This window comes from Cucurbita pepo, unplaced genomic scaffold (assembly GCF_002806865.2).
Source record: "Cucurbita pepo subsp. pepo cultivar mu-cu-16 unplaced genomic scaffold, ASM280686v2 Cp4.1_scaffold000330, whole genome shotgun sequence".
Lineage (NCBI taxonomy): Eukaryota > Viridiplantae > Streptophyta > Magnoliopsida > Cucurbitales > Cucurbitaceae > Cucurbita > Cucurbita pepo.
This window is the reverse complement of record NW_019646573.1, coordinates 15557-32345: the sequence shown is the minus strand read 5'-3', so window position 1 is coordinate 32345 and position 16789 is coordinate 15557. Positions and strand designations below refer to the sequence as shown.

Sequence of the window (16789 nt, the reverse complement as noted above, 5' to 3'; positions counted from 1 at the left end):
GTATAGTTGTAGAAAATATGGAGAACCAATTGCGAGAAGCCTGTTTTAATCCATAAAGAGATTTATGGAGCCGACATACTGTATTCTCCCCCTGTCGGCGAAGACCTGGTGGTAAAGACATATAAACTTCCTCGTCTAGATTACCATGGAGAAAGGCATTTTGAACATCCAACTGATGGGTGAACCATTTTCGAGCAGCAGCAACAGTGAGTAAGCAACGAAGTGTAGTAAGTTTCGCTGTAGGGGAAAATGTTTCTGTGTAATCAATACCTTCAACCTGAGTGTATCCCTTTGCTACTAGTCGAGCTTTATAACGTTCAACAGAACCATCAGAGTTGTATTTAATTTTGTACACCCAACGACAACCAATAGCTTTATGACCAAGTGGTAGAGGAACGAGAGACCATGTATGATTACGTTCCAAAGCTGCAATTTCATCATTCATAGCCTGCTGCCATAACGGGTCGCCAACTGCCTCGTCATAGGTTTTAGGTTCTGTCTGGGATGTAATAAGAGCTAGAAAAGCACGTTGAGTAGGAGAAAAACGAGAGAATGAAAGGTAATGATGAAGGGGATACCTGGTGCCAGTGCCGGGACTTGAGCTAGAGGTTAAATGATTGGCTCCAGAAGACATCTCATAATCCTTATGCCAAGCTGGAGGCTGTTTAGTACGAGTAGAACGTCGAAGTGGAGCTGATGTATCAGGTGGGATAGGATTGGAATTAGTGGGCGAATCTGGAGAAGGTGGAGGAGACGACGGAGTAGGAGGTGAAGGAATAGAAGGTGGAGGATGGATGTTTGAGTAGGATGGATCATGAAGTGGTACAACAGGAGTCGAAGGAACTAATGTCGAAGTTTGTGAAGCTGATGAAAAAGGAAAATCATCTTCACAAAATTTGACATCACGGCTGATAAAGAATTTGTGAGATTGCATGTCATACAACTTGTAACCTTTATGACCACAAGGATATCCTACGAAAACACAAGGAGTTGCCCTAGGTTCAAATTTTTGCTTAGGATGTACTATAGTTGCATAACATTTACAACCAAAAACTTTAAGATGATGAAATGTAGGTGGTCGTTTGTAGAGTGCTTCAAAGGGTGTCTTGTTAGATAATAATGGTGATGGCGTTCTATTTATAAGATAAACAGCCGTTAAAATGCACTCTCCCCAAAAATTAAGTGGAACCTGTGACTGAAAAAGAAGAGACCTAGCTACATTTAGGATATGGCGATGCTTGCGTTCTACGACTCCATTTTGTTGTGGAGTATAGACACAAGTGCGCTGAAATTCAATACCACAAGAAGTAAAGAATGGTTGCAAAGATAGGAACTCAGTCCCATTGTCTGATCGAACTATCTTGATAGTAGTATGAAATTGAGTTTGAACGAATTTAACAAAGTTCATTAACAAATGATGTACTTCTGACTTATGTTGCATTAAAAAAACCCAAGTACATCGAGTAAAATCATCAACAATAGTGAGAAAAAAACGCAAACCAGAATGGGTAGGAATTTTATGTGGTCCCCAAACATCACAATGTATCAGATCAAAAGCAGAATGGGTTGTTATTGAACTTCTTGGGAAAGACAACCTAGTTTGTTTTGCTAACGGGCAGATACTACAATTATGAGAATAACTCGCATTATTAAGATGCAATTGATCAGCTAGAAATTTAAAACGAGAAAAGGAAGGATGACCTAGGCGTAAATGCCACAAATCAGATGACTGAGATACTTGATGAGCTGAAGATTTGATTGGAGATGAAGAAATATGATAGAGACCTCCAAATTGTTTACCCGAGCCAATCATCTTCCCCGTAGCCAAGTCCTGCATAACACAAGAATCAGGATAGAAGGTGACATAACATTTCAAGTTATTGGTAAGTTTGCTGATCGACATTAGGTTTAAATTGAATGAAGGCACACATAAAACGTTGTTTAATTGAAGGTTAGGGCTAAGAGAAATATTGCCAGTATGTGACACACGTGCTGTCTCTCCATTAGGCAAATTTATTGCAGACATGATGGCAGCCTTTGGTTCAGTCATAACAGAAGATTTTGATACTATATGATCCGTAGCTCCACTATCGAGAATCCATGAATTAGAACTCGCAGAGTTAATAGATAATGTAGATATGGGAAACAAACCTGCAACATTGATGTGATTGTCAGAATTACCAGAAGGGTGATGATTGATTGCAGATAAGGCTTGTGCTATCTGTCGTAATTGCTCAGAAGAAAAATTTGGAATGGAATTAGGTGACTGTTCTTCTGTATTCAACTGTGAAACATCGGCCATATTTGCAGATGATCGATATCCACGGTTATTGTGTTGATTGTCTTGTCTTGTCCTTCCAGAATTATTTTTCTGTCGACACCGATCTTCTGTATGGCCCCTTCTATCACAAAACTTACAGTGAAACTTAAGAATTCGACACTCATTAATTGTATGACCACTTTTATTGCAGTGTTCACACAATTTGTCCTTGGCGAATTTTGAATATATTGTTTTCTTTTGCACTGCTGATGCAATCGAGATTTTCTCAGTAGGTTCGGAAGTTACCTGACGCTGCATCTCTTCTTGTACAAGTAATGAATAGGCTTGCCTCACATTAGGTAATGGAGACATCATCAATATGTTAGATCTCACCGTTTTATAAGACTGATTAAGCCCCATGAGCAATTGCATCAATTTGTCTTCTTCGCGTTGATCAATATGTATTTGACGTTGATTACAGGTAAATGGTGTGCGGTACGCTTCCAGTTCATCCCAAAGTGCTTTGAGCTTGGTGAAATATGTTGACAGCGCCATGGTTCCTTGTGACATCGTTGCTATCGAGTTTTGTATTTGAAAAATTGCTGGAGCATTCTTTTGTGAGAATTGATCGTGAAGATCAACCCACACTTGATGAGCTGTCTTGGCGTGAATAATGCCTTTAGCGATATCTGCTTCAACGGAATGAGTTAACCAAGATATTATCATACTGTTGCACTGATTCCAGAGTTCGAATTCGGTTGAATTTGCATCTTGGGACGGTTCCTCAATTGTGCCATCAATGAAGCCAATTTTCTTCTTGGCAATAAGAGCATGCATAACTGATTTACTCCAGGATTGGTAATTTGCTCCATTTAATTTGATTGGAACAAGTGAATATCCTGGCTGATCAGAGTGATGAATATAGTACGGATGTGTTAAATCAACATCCGAAATTTTGAAGCTGGATTTGGCTGATTCCGCCATAAAGGAAATTTTGATATTTAAGAACACCAAGATCGGTGCTCTGATACCATGTTAAGAATGAGAAATAGAAATAGAATTGGGATCGAAAGTATGATCTTCATTCAGGTTTACCACGTTTATATAGGATACAAACTATCAACTAATACCTAAAAATAGAAAAAAATATATATCTAACTAAATCTCGTAAATAAATAAAATATACCGTTAATCAAATCTATACTAACAACTCCCTAAATATCTGAGATATATTCTAACTAATTATCACCGCAAAATATCCTCTTAATAAAACCAGTAGATCAAATCAAAACTAAATCAACTCCTAACTATGAGGAGATTTAATCAGATACTAACTGACAGCAATCTAAACAAACACATGATCTTTAACACTCACGTTATACAGTATGTTGGATGATGCACCGTCCTCCTTGGTCGCATCATAACATTCTTCTATATTGGCCCATGCGTGGCCGGATAAGCGCCTCTTGAGGATCTCCGCTTTGCTTGACTTGACGTGCGGTTCACAACCTACTCTCTTCATAGTATGATCTTTACATAGTATGATTGTGACATGGCTCAAGTTCACGGTGTATTACTTAGATGATACACGAGCAAGAAAAAAGTAATACACAAATTCTATTTCTTAGAATTGCTACGAAGTATTTGCAGTAAGACAATTGATCACCAAGTATGATCTTTTTATTATGAATCACATGGGTAGTAATGAACTTCTAGTTTCTCCGGACAATGATTGTAGCAATAGGATTAGCATTTGCAGTGGGTCTTCTTGGATGGGTTTATCAAGCACTGAAACCTCCACCTCTTAAGATATGTGGATCTGCAAACGACCCTCCACTGACTTCACCCAAAGTAAAGCTCATCGATGGAAGGCATTTGGTCTACAGGAAAATTGGAGTTCCTGAGGAAGAGGCTCAATATAGAATCATTATGTGTCATGGCTACAATAGCACCAAAGACATGCACTTACCTGCCTCTCAAGTAACACATCCTTCTTCTTTGCTTATCGCTTACCTGCCTCTCCATATCTTTTAAGAATCACGACTTTCCATAATGGTATGATATTGTCCACTTTAAGCTTAATCTCTCATGGCTTTGTTTTGGGTTTCTCCAAAAGGTCTCGTTCCAATGGAGATGTATTCCTTACTTATAAACCTATGATCATTCCCTAAATTAGTCAACGTGGAACTCCCTCCCAACAATCCTCAACAATATCTTTTATCTTCACGAACTTATAGAGGAGATTAAGCTCAACATAGTATTATTTGACTGAGCTGGTTATGGCGAGAGCGACACATATCAAGCACGTTCAGTGAAGTCCGAAGCTTTTGACATTCAAGAATTAGCAGACAAATTACAACTCGGCACAAAATTTTACGTAATGGGATGTTCAATGGGAGCATGCTCTATTTGGAGCTGTCTAAAATACATTCCACACAGGCACTTAATCTTCATTTCACTGTGATCAATTCTTATACACTTTTCTTTCATTAACTCTGAATTGAGCTTTATTTACATACTCCTAGGAGCTTCCCCTGTGGTTCCTTTTGTGAATTACTGGTGGCCTTCCGTTCCTTCAGCTTTATCACTACAGACTTTCAGGAGTCTTCCTCGATCAATGAATGCATGATGAGTGAGCCTGTTCCTGCTTGTATTATCAAATTTTAGTATCAGTAATGTTTCTTTTGCAACCAAATTTAGGAAAAAAGTGACACAACAAGGTGAACACGAGTTGCTTAACCGAGACATATTGGCTTCTTATGGATCAAAATGGGAGTTCAATCCCATCATCGACTTGAGTAATTCGTTCCCTGACAATAATGGCTCTATTCATATTTAGCAAGGTTGTGAAGATCGCATCATTCCTACTACGTAGAAACTTCCATGGATTCAGTATCATGAGGTTCCTAATGCATCAGTTTTAAGTAACAGCTTACTTGTCACGACTTAATTTTCGAGGTTTTGAATTTTGGACCATTTTGAAAAAGATAGACGTATACAAATAAAGATATAGTAAAATTTTGCTATAATTAAAAACAAACTAAAATCATATTCAAATAGATGTGGTTCAAGTTTATTACAAATTGGAGTCACGAGTTCGAGATACAATTTTAAATCATACAAAATGACCCAAAATTCATAAAATAACTAATGCCTTGGGATGCCCTATCTATGACTTAGAAGCTCCTCAATGCTCTTCTACCTTGACTCGCAATTAAAGAATACTTGAAAACAGTGTACGAAGACAGTGTACGAAGGGGCGAGTATAAAAATATTCCGCAAGCAGCCTACATGTAGATGTTCATTGCATCTAATGTTAATAAGTTACCACGGCCTTTTCTCTGGGCTTCAAAAAGTTCAGGCCGAGGTTCTATAGTTATCTGAGCTTTTAGGAAGGGCTCGAAGTTCCAAATAGTTCTTTTGTTGTGTTGCACACGATGGAACATGAATGCACAAACACGTGTGGTCGAAAAAGCTTGGATTTCGCACAAGCTGTTTTCAGTTGGTGAAGACAAACCTCGTTGACGGTCCAACGAAGCCACAAAGGTGGTGAAAAATGAATATGAGGCTCGAGTTCCCCTTAAGGCTTGTCGTGAGCATGTCAAAATCACGACACCGCATGGTTGAAAAAGTACGACCATGATAACACGCGACATCATATATAATACAATTCATCCAACCAAGTTAATAGTAGAGTCACTCACTTGATTCGTCTGAGTCAAAGTTACTAGATATCTCTAGAGTTGGCTCAAGTGCGTCCCTCAAAATCTATTTCAATCTAGGTGGACTCACTACTCGCACTAAGACATATTAACGAACTTAGTACCTAAATTATCAAATTATTCCAATTTCTAGCTCATTGAGCAATTACGAGTCATAATGACCTTAAATATCTCCAATAAGATCCAAATAAGCTCCTAAAGGGTCGAAATCATAGAAAACGAGTCTAAATAGTGCAACTTGAGTGGGTAAGCGATTAGGAGCCATCGGAGCTCACGTTTGTCAATCGGGTGGCGTTCACGTGTATGCGGATAAATTATGGGTGAAGAATGCATATGTGCAGGTCGTTGGGCTGTTAGCGTTTGTGCGGGCTTGAAACAAGCGCGCGATCTAAGGCTGAATAGAGTGGGCCGCTTGGTCGTCAACTAAACACTCTGGTGGCCCAAAATAGCACACAACCCAACGGTCAGTAATACTCATGTCTCTAACTTAGCATACAACGCATCCGTCGGGTTTCCATGAGGTTAAGTAAACTAATTGGACAACATGCTCTATAACTATTTTCTTGGATTTCAAACTCGTATGTAAGACTCACTATTGGTCAAATACGACCCATCTACTAAATGCTCTAGTTGCCTAAAACAACAAAGAACCCAATGGTCAGGAATACTGATGTTCCTAACTTAGCACACAGCGTGCCAGTCAAGTTTTTGGTAGGTTTAGTAGAATAAGTACACTCACGTATGTTATATACTAGAATCATCTCGTAAGCATAAAGTAGAGTCATACACATGCATACTAATCATTAACCTCTAACATGCTTATGATCATGATTACTACTAATTAGGTCATAGTATAACGTGCATTTATCATAACTAAAACAAATTCAAACTTATTTATGAGCTTCGATATGCTACTTACGTGAATAGCTAACTCCTTTTCTCACGAAGATCAATCCTAATATGGCAATGGTATATTCAGTAATTAACAAAGTCAAGATGAACTAATATTGATAGGGCAAGTCAAAAGAAGTCGAACAAGATGAACTAGAGCTCGTCACACGCCTGTATGAACTCACCTCGAGCCTTCCAGCTTTCAGACATGCGTGCATGAACCCGACACGCTTGTCATCTTCTTCCTTGACCCGAATTTATTATTATTATTATTATTATTGTAATATTCTCTAAAATTATTTTGAGAATGGAGAGGTTAAGCCAAAGTCCAAAGGGCCCTCCTTTTTATAAATCCTTCAATCTTTAAAGCTCGAGGAAGACGGACGCTTTAATCGAGTGTGGAATATTACTTTTGGAAAATATTATGTAGTCAAACCCACACCATCTTATAAAGTATTTACAAAACCACCAATTTCACACCTTTTTTAAAAAATTAAATTAAATAAATAAATAAATATTGTAGTTTCTTCCTAATTTTGTATTCTAAGTTTTTATTTTATTTTAATTATTTTCAAATCTTGATTGGATTTAAGATAAATATATATATATATATATAGAAATTGAGTTGCAACTTTTAGTAAACTAGATCTGATTGGATTCTACCGATTTAGTCGTTGTTCCTATCTGAATCAACTCCAGAACTTCGAATGACTGACATGTTTTGGACGGTAGAATGGGGAGAGGGGGAGTTGTGTTCACCTCCTTTCCCTGCCGCCTTCCAACCCACGGGAGTATACAATGACAACTTTCGGGCACTCATGCCTAATCATGAAACTGCCTGTTGAACGTTCGATGATGTGTTGCTCCAACCTAAGCTATTTTCTCAGCTTTGTCTCTTTCTGCTAATGTCGACCCTTCTCGCATGCTTTGAGGGATTGAGCCTTCGAATCCCACTTTATTGGTCTTCTTTCTGCTATTGCTGATAAATGTTTCGAATCATGGGTCTAGTTTATTGATACATTCTCTAAAAGCCCCCTTAAGTCCACTTGATTTCTTCATTCCTGCACCTGTCTCCAATGGAAGAATGAGTGATATGTCCCCCTACAGATCATGACCTTTCCACTCAATCCCCGATGGGAAGCGAGGGATTTGGTATAGCAGCCCACGTTCGGTTTCACTACAGGTTCCCGTTGGACATGTGTCCGAGGAAGGGCTCGTGTCTAATTAGCTAGTTGGTGAGACAATAACTTACCAAGACGATGATCAACCATACTGAGATTGAGACACGACCTAGATTCCCACAATAGACAGCAGTGGAGAATTTTCCACAATGGGCGAAACCCTAACGAAACCGTAAAGCCAATTGAATTGTCTAGTTCTGTGTAATCAAGGTATGACAGGTGCAATATCAACCCATCTCAATCTACAAAATAAAAATATTGTCAGTTTTGACCCGACCTCGTTTCAAACTCCAAAATAAAAATTTGAATAAATAAAACCAACCAAATTTAAAAAATTTATAATTGGGTTAATTAAGTTNTTTTTTTTTTTTTTTTTTTTTTTTTTTTTTTTTTTTTTTTTTTAAAATATAATAACTGAAATCTAGGTGTCGGCGTGGAAATTCTTTTTCCATTTTATGGATTAAATTTATTCCTAGGTGGAATAGAATCATCCTCAATTAACGGCATTTCTTTTTCTTTCATTCTTTTATTATGACACCTGGGACCCACCTTCCTGTCTCTTGCTTCTATCATAATTATTAATAATTTACTTTTATTTATTTATTTATTTAACATAAATATAATGTATTTTTAAATAACAAAAATACCATTATCCATTACTAATAATTAAACATTCCTAATTAAATAATTATAACTTGCCTTCTTCCTTAATTTTGTTTTACAATCTTTAATACTTTAATTTTTTTTTATATTTTTAAAATATAGTGAGAAGATCTGGTCATAATTATTATATATATATTTTTTAATAATAAAAGTGAATTGTTAACCTAATTTATATTTGTCCTTTGGATAATAAAAAGTTTAAGATAATTTAATATATAATTTTAAACTAGTGCCAACGTCATTTATCATAAATTTTTTTTTATATAATATAAATTTAATGAATGACAATAATATTAGTAGATTATTCATCGAGATTAGAATGGCCAAGTCGAGGAGAAACAATGATCGCATTTGGAGGTTGTGATCTACCGAATTGGGTCTTGATCGAGCTGAGTCATGTATGCATCTTTTATATACACTAGTAATGAGTATATGATTAAAAAAATGTATGACATGAGGTATCAAAACTCATTTGGACACTGTTATGGTCGGGAGAAAAATCTTTTGGACCAACTTGAAATTTCTAGTTGGTTGGATTCATAACCCGAACAACTTGAATTAAATTTACAACCAAACTTCACTAACCCAACCCTAGCCTCTATTTTTCGGGTTGGGTTGGGTTGAGTTGAATTATCGGGTTACTTTTTTTAATTACTTAAAAAAAAAAAAAGTATACACGGTATATTTAAATTTATAACTAAAATTTCATAAAATTCAAATATCACACATTTACAAGTGACTGTGCATCACTTTTACAAACACTATATATACTGGATTTGGTTGAATTGTATCTCTATTTTTAAGTTTCTTAGATTGACGAGACCAAAAAATAGATTAAATTTTAAATTTTATAATTTGAATTAGATTATTTAGTTATATGAACACTCCTAACCTCTTCTCTTCCACATAGTACCACTGCTTTGCATAGAGCTTGACATGTAACTATGATCGATTAAAATGTTTTTGAAGGGCCTCTTGTCACTTGTCTGAATCATCCTGTTCTTGTTTTGGAGAACGAGTGATGTCGGCAAGCTCAACTGTGAGTGGATTAAACATGCCCCCATTGTTAATTTGGGTAATGAGGCCAAAATTGATGGGCGAAAAGGACAAAGCAAGCCGTGTTAGGTTCAAAGGAAGGAGACCCGACGAACGAGAGAAACAGACAGTCGTAAAGGCCCCCTTCTCTGCTTTTCACGATCATACCCACTTCCCCCATCTACCTTTCACTGCTCCTCTTACGAAACAGAGCTTCGGTTTTCAGGTGTTCGTAATCTTTTTGCCATTTTTCTGATCTGGGCTATGCTTATTTCGACTTCAATCCTTTCCAATTCATGAGATTTTGCAGTGCATTGCGATTTATTCTTCAACATTTTTGTTTACTTCTTTAATGGAAATGATGGATTACAATTTGGGGCTCTGTATCTCTCTGGTTTTGTTATGCACATCAACTGTTTGTTTTTGTGCCACTGACCTAAGTGATGTCAAAATCTTGAATGACTTAAGAATGGGGTTAGAAAATCCAGAGCTTCTCAAATGGCCTGACAATGGAGATGACCCATGTGGGATTCCTCCATGGCCTCATGTTTATTGTGCAGGTGATAGAGTTTCTCAGATTCAGGTTCAGGGCTTGGGTCTAAAAGGACCCTTGCCTCAGAATCTTAACCAGTTATCTAAGCTCTCAAACTTGGGTCTCCAAAAGAACAAGTTCAATGGGGCATTGCCTTCTTTCAGTGGCTTATCAGAGCTGGAATTTGCTTACTTAGATTTCAATGAGTTCGACACGATCCCTTTAGATTTCTTCAATGGATTAACCAACATTAGGGTATTGGCTTTGGATTATAATCCTTTCAATGCCACTGCTGGATGGTCTCTTCCTGATGAGCTTGCTAAGTCGGTTCAGCTGACGAATCTTTCATTGGTTCATAGCAATCTAGTTGGGCCTGTCCCTGAGTTTTTGGGGACATTGCCATCATTGACAGCTTTGAAGCTTTCTTACAACCGGTTAACTGGTCCAATTCCTGAAAGTTTTGGGCAGTCTTTGATGCAGATTCTATGGCTGAATGATCAGGATACCGGAATGACCGGTTCGATCGATGTTGTTCCGTTGATGACTTCTTTGACTCAGCTATGGCTACATGGAAACAAATTCTCAGGGGTGATCCCTGAAAATATTGGGGAGCTAGCAGCTTTGTCTGATCTTAATCTCAATAGAAACCAACTTGTTGGTCCGGTTCCTGAGAGCTTGGCCAAGATGAACCTTGACAATCTGGTCCTCAATAATAACTTTCTAATGGGTCCGATACCGGAGTTCGAGGCTCGTAATGTTACTTATGATTACAACTATTTTTGTCAGTCTAAACCAGGTCTACAATGTGCCCCAGAAGTTACTGCACTTTTGTATTTTCTTGGCAGTCTGAATTATCCTATACGTCTTGCATCGGAGTGGTCGGGTAATGATCCATGCCAAGGGCCTTGGTTGGGACTTAGTTGCAATCCTGAGTCCAAGGTTTCGATGATCAATCTGCCCAAGCGAGGACTTCTTGGTACTTTGAGTCCTTCTATATCGAACTTAGATTCGTTGATCGAAATTCGATTGGCTGGCAATAATATTAGTGGTATAGTTCCTCAGAATTTTACGAGTTTGAAATCTTTGAGGTTGTTGGATTTGACTGGAAACAATTTCGAGCCTCCTTTACCGAAATTTCGAGATGATGTTAAAGTTTTAACGTTGGGAAATCCTTTTTTGGTTTCTAATCATTCTGCAGTGCCTCCTTTACCGATTACACATCCACCACTTACCAGTGTGTCGCCTCCCCTAGACGATCCCTCAGGTGATGCGTCATCGAGGAGTCCAGTTCCTGGATCTCCAATTACAGTAAGGAATTCCTCTTCATCTGTCCATGTCGAAACTGAGATGCAAAAGTCTTCGAAGACGAGAAGAATTATGTACGTGGTTGCCACGGTTCTCATTATAGTCATGATATTTCTATCAGCATTGTTCTGTATCTTCTGCTTTAGGAGGAGAAAACGAGCTGCCGAATCTCCAACTTTTGTGGTGCACCCGAAAGATCCCTCGTACCCTGAAAGCATAGTTAAGATTTCTGTGTCGAATAAGAACACAGGAAACGTATCGAATCAAACGGGAACTAGCATGACAAGTACTAATAGTGGTGGAACTGAGAGTTCTCATGTGATTGAGGATGGGAATTTGGTTGTAGCTGTTCAAGTTCTCCGCAAGGTGACCAATAATTTTTCCCTCGAAAATGAGCTCGGCCGAGGTGGCTTTGGAACGGTCTATAAAGGTGAGTTGGAGGACGGGACGAAAATAGCAGTGAAGAGAATGGAGGCTGGATCAATCAGTAATAAAGCATTAGAAGAGTTTCAATCCGAAATCGCAGTTCTTTCACATGTTAGACATCGACATTTGGTATCGCTTTTGGGGTATTCCATAGAAGGAGCTGAAAGGCTTCTTGTATATGAGTATATGTCTCAAGGTGCTCTTAGCAAGCATCTCTTCCATTGGAAAAGTTTTAAATTGGAGCCTCTACCTTGGATGACTCGGCTGACGATTGCGCTCGATGTTGCCCGGGGAATTGAATATCTACATGGTTTAGCCCGACAAACCTTCATACATCGAGATCTTAAATCGTCTAATATTCTTCTGGACGATGATTTTCGAGCAAAAGTTTCAGATTTTGGACTCGTGAAGTTGGCTCCAGATGGGGAGAAGTCTGTAGCAACTAAGCTTGCTGGTACATTTGGATACCTAGCACCTGAGTATGCAGGTACTTACACCAACACTTTTTTTAAAACTCATGGCAAACAATTGAGCTAGGCTGTTGAAGTATGTTTGGTTTGTTTGACTTTTCGCAGCCATGTTAGAACCTGAATAGAATAGATACTCGTAGTTGCTCCATTTGATTTTTTGTGAGATCCCACGTCAGTTGGAAAGGAGAACGAAGCATTCTTTATAAGAGTGTGGAAACCTCTCCCTATCAGATGTGTTTTAAAACCTTGAGGGGAACCCCGAAAAAGTTACTCATAGTTAGAACCTGAATAGAATAGATACCCGTAGTTAAGGCTCCATTTGTTTTTTTGTGAGATCCCACGTCGGTTGGGGAGGAGAACGAAACATTCTTTATAAGGGTGTGGAAGTCTCTCTCTAGTAGATGCGTTTTAAAACCTTGAGAGGAACCCCAAAAGGGAAAGCCCAAAGAGGATAATATCTGCTAGTGGTGGGCTTGGGCGTATCAGAGCTAGACACTGGGCAATGTGCTAGTTCGGAGGTTGAGCCCTAAAGGGGGTGGATACGAGGTGGTGTGCCAGCAAGGACGTTGGGCCCCACAAGGGGTGGATTGGGGAGTCCCATATTGATTGGAGAATGGAACAAGTGCCAGCAAAGACGCTGGGCCCCAGAAGGGAGTGGATTGTGAGATCCCACATTGGCTGGTTGGGGAGAAGAACAAAGCATTCTTTATAAGGGTATGGAAACCTCTCCCTAGCATACGCGCCTTTGAAAGAGAAAGCCCAAAGAGGACAATATCTGCTAGCGGTGGACTTGAACGGTTACATTTTTTTTGTTTTAGAAAGTTAGGCCTATAAACTCTATTAACACAAGCACAACTTTCAAAACTAAAAACCAAAACGTTATCAAACGAGCTTATAGCATTCATTCCGATGGCTAATAATTGATTGTTTGATTTGAAGTTCTTCAATTTTCTGAAATCTTCTTGTTCTTAAATTTGTGTGGGGATTCAGTGATGGGGAAGATCACTACAAAAGCTGATGTATTCAGTTTCGGCGTGGTGCTAATGGAGCTTTTGACCGGAATGATGGCATTGGATGAGGAGCGACCGGAGGAAAGCCGGTACTTGGCCGAATGGTTTTGGCGAATCAAGTCGAACAAAGAAAAGCTAATGTGTGCGATCGATCCATCTCTATCGGTAAACGCCGAGGTGTTCGAGAAGGTCTTCATAATCGCTGAATTGGCAGGACATTGCACAGCTAGAGAGCCAACTCATCGGCCCGACATGGGACATGTGGTGAACGTGCTTTCGCCTTTGATCGAGAAGTGGAAACCAATTGACGACGATGCGGATAGTATGTCGGGGATTGATTACAGTCTACCGCTTCCTGAAATGTTAAAGGTATGGCAGGAAGCAGAGAGCGGGGAGACGAAGTTTAGGAGCCTTGAAGACAGTAAGGGAAGCATTCCCGCCCGACCCACCGGATTTGCAGACTCCTTCACCTCTGTTGATGGAAGATGAGTAAACTCCACATTGCAAAGGAACTATTACCATCTACCTCAGCTGAATATAAGTTAATCAGTTAAAAGCAGTTGGAGCTGGGTTTATGAGCTTTTGATTTCACTCTTTGTTTTGTTTTGTGTTCCTTTATTTATGTCATGCTTTCTTTATACAAAGCTTTTTACTGTGTAAAAAATTGTTAGCTGATTGGAAATATCATTAATATTATCAAATATAAGCTTATAATTATATTTTAGCATCCTAATTTTACCGTTAGTTTTGGATACCATTAATATATTTTATTAAAAAACAAATAAAAAAATATTGTTAATTTAAGAATATTTTTAAATTTTTTTAAAAAGTTGTAATTTATTTTTATAGTTAATAAAATTCTCCTTTTATATTTTTATTGGAAAAAAATATGATATTGTTAAATATTGTCCACTTTGAGTAAATTAACCGATCCTCCACTCCCCTCGCACAATCCACTTTGTTAGCCGATGTGGGACTTTCATCATCTAACACCTCTCCTCCTCTCGCAGTTTGTTCGAGGTCTGAGGATTTACCAATCTATTGGCACGACTAAGTTTAGGGCATGACTCTAATACCATGTTAGACGAACACGACTCTTCACAATGATATTATATTGTCCACTTTGAGCATAAGCTCTCATGACTTTGCTTTGTTTTGGGCTTCCAAGGATCATACCAATGATCATTCCCTAACAATAGAAGAGAGTATTCTTTGTTTATAAACCCATGATCATTCTATAAATTAGGGGAGTGAGATTTTCATTCTCTAATCATATGAATGATTTTTATTCCAAACTAATTATATATATATATATATATTAAAGTTTATAGATGTCATATTTTAATTTTTATTACTTTAGGAAATGAATTTACCAATAAAATCCCATTCCCGCTCTATCCCAAACGATTCTTCACACTGGAACGATGAGCAGCGTTCCAGCGCACACCGCCGTTCCATTCCAATTCCAACTCCAACAATATTCTAATTCAAATCCATCAAATCTCAATTTCCCTCGCTATCCCAATTCCTCAAATCCCATTAAACCCATTGTTCTATGGACCTCTTCTATTGCTCGCTACTGCCGCAACGACCAATTACCCGAAGCCGCCGCAGAGTTTACCAGGATGAGACTCGCCGGAGTTGAGCCGAACCACATCACATTCATTACGCTTCTCTCCGGCTGTGCTGATTTTCCGTCACACAGCCTCCACTTCGGCGCTTCTCTTCATGGGTACGTCCGTAAATTAGGTTTGGATACAGGGCATGTAATGGTTGGGACTGCTCTTATTGCTATGTATGCCAAATGTGCTCAATTGGGTCTTGCTAGGAATGTTTTTGATTATCTAGACATGAAAAACTCTGTCACTTGGAACACGATGCTCGATGGGTACATGAGGAATGGAGAGATTGAGTTGGCCATTGAACTGTTTGATGAAATGCCTACAAGAGATGCGATTTCCTGGACGGCTTTAATTAATGGTTTTTTGAAACAGGGGTACTCTGAACAAGCATTGGAGTGCTTCCATGAAATGCAATGCTCGGGTATCGAGCCTGATTATGTGTCAATAATTGCTGTTCTTGCGGCGTGTGCTGATTTGGGTGCGCTTTCTTTTGGGTTATGGGTTAATCGGTTCCTTATGCAGCAGGAGTTTAAGGATAATATTAGGATAAGTAATTCATTGATAGATATGTATTCTCGATGTGGATGCATTGAGTTTGCCCGCCAAGTGTTTGATAAAATGCCCAAACGAACTTTGGTATCTTGGAATTCAATGATTGTGGGATTTGCTATTAATGGCTTTGCAGATGAATCTCTGGAGTTTTTTGATGCAATGCAGAAGGAAGGATTCAAGGCAGATGGAGTTAGCTACACGGGAGCTCTTACTGCGTGTAGCCATGCTGGCTTAGTGAACAAGGGGCTGGAATTGTTTGATAACATGAAGAGAGTACATAGAATTACTCCTAGGATTGAGCATTATGGATGCATTGTTGACCTTTACAGCCGTGCAGGGAGGTTGGATGAAGCGTTGAACGTGATCGAGACAATGCCGATGAAACCAAATGAAGTTGTACTCGGGTCGCTGCTGGCTGCCTGCAGGACTCATGGTGATGTGAGCCTGGCTGAAAGGTTGATCAAATATCTCTTTGAGTTGGACCCTGGTGGTGATTCGAGTTACGTGCTGCTTTCGAACATATATGCAGCAGTCGGGAGGTGGGAAGGCGCCAACAAGGTCAGGAGAACAATGAAAGCCCGAGGCGTGCAGAAAAAACCGGGGTTTAGCTCGATTGAGATCGATGGTAAGGTTCATGAGTTTGTTGCTGGTGACAAATACCATGCTGATGCAGATAATATCTACTCGATGTTAGAGGTGTTGTTTCATGAACTCAAGATATGTGGCTATGTTCCTGAAACGGCTACCTTAATGAATGGTAATGAATCTAGTAAAGAGTATTGAAGCTTATTTCGTAAATCCCTTATTTGATCAATTTGAGGCTTTGTGAAATAGAAAATATGAATGGAAATATTTAAAGTAAATTAAAATAAAGTGAAAATATTAAAAAACAATCCCCTATGCTAACCTAAAGTCTATGGAAAATAAATGCAACTACTATAGGCAAATTTCATAGTCTTTGATACCATGACGTCATCAACCGTGCAAATGTGCCTTGCTTTTACCAAGAATTTTTTTTAGATTTTAACAAATGGTTTTATCAATTAAAATAATGAACTTCAACTCGCTAATTTAATTATCTAATTTTATAGCATAAAAATTATTATTGTCGCATTGAAAT

At 38.6% G+C, this 16789-nt stretch overlaps 2 protein-coding genes and 1 pseudogene across 2 annotated transcripts; all 3 read left to right on the top strand.

Annotated features, from left to right (window-relative positions):
- Positions 1-3988: 3988 nt before the first annotated feature.
- LOC111785005 lies at positions 3989-4889 on the top strand (annotated as a pseudogene).
- Positions 4890-9806: 4917 nt separating this feature from the next.
- Positions 9807-14214, top strand: LOC111785009 (receptor protein kinase TMK1-like). Its single transcript, XM_023665493.1, has 2 exons — positions 9807-12502; positions 13476-14214. The coding sequence occupies exons 1-2, from the start codon at positions 10105-10107 to the stop codon at positions 13982-13984; spliced, it is 2907 nt and encodes a 968-aa protein (XP_023521261.1). The 5' UTR covers positions 9807-10104; the 3' UTR covers positions 13985-14214.
- A 675-nt stretch (positions 14215-14889) lies between these two features.
- LOC111785007 (pentatricopeptide repeat-containing protein At1g05750, chloroplastic) lies at positions 14890-16461 on the top strand. The gene has a single exon (XM_023665492.1). It carries the CDS (start codon positions 14920-14922, stop codon positions 16450-16452), a length of 1533 nt encoding a protein of 510 aa, XP_023521260.1. The 5' UTR covers positions 14890-14919; the 3' UTR covers positions 16453-16461.
- The last annotated feature ends 328 nt before the right edge of the window (positions 16462-16789 follow it).

Excerpts from the sequence above, each read along its gene's own strand:
- LOC111785007 (XM_023665492.1), top strand. The coding sequence starts at position 14,920 with ATGAGCAGCGTTCCAGCGCACACCGCCGTTCCATTCCAATTCCAACTC.
- LOC111785009 (XM_023665493.1), top strand. The coding sequence starts at position 10,105 with ATGGAAATGATGGATTACAATTTGGGGCTCTGTATCTCTCTGGTTTTG. Across the intron at positions 12,503-13,475 it reads CCTAGCACCTGAGTATGCAG|TGATGGGGAAGATCACTACA; the intron begins GTACTTACACCA and ends GTGGGGATTCAG.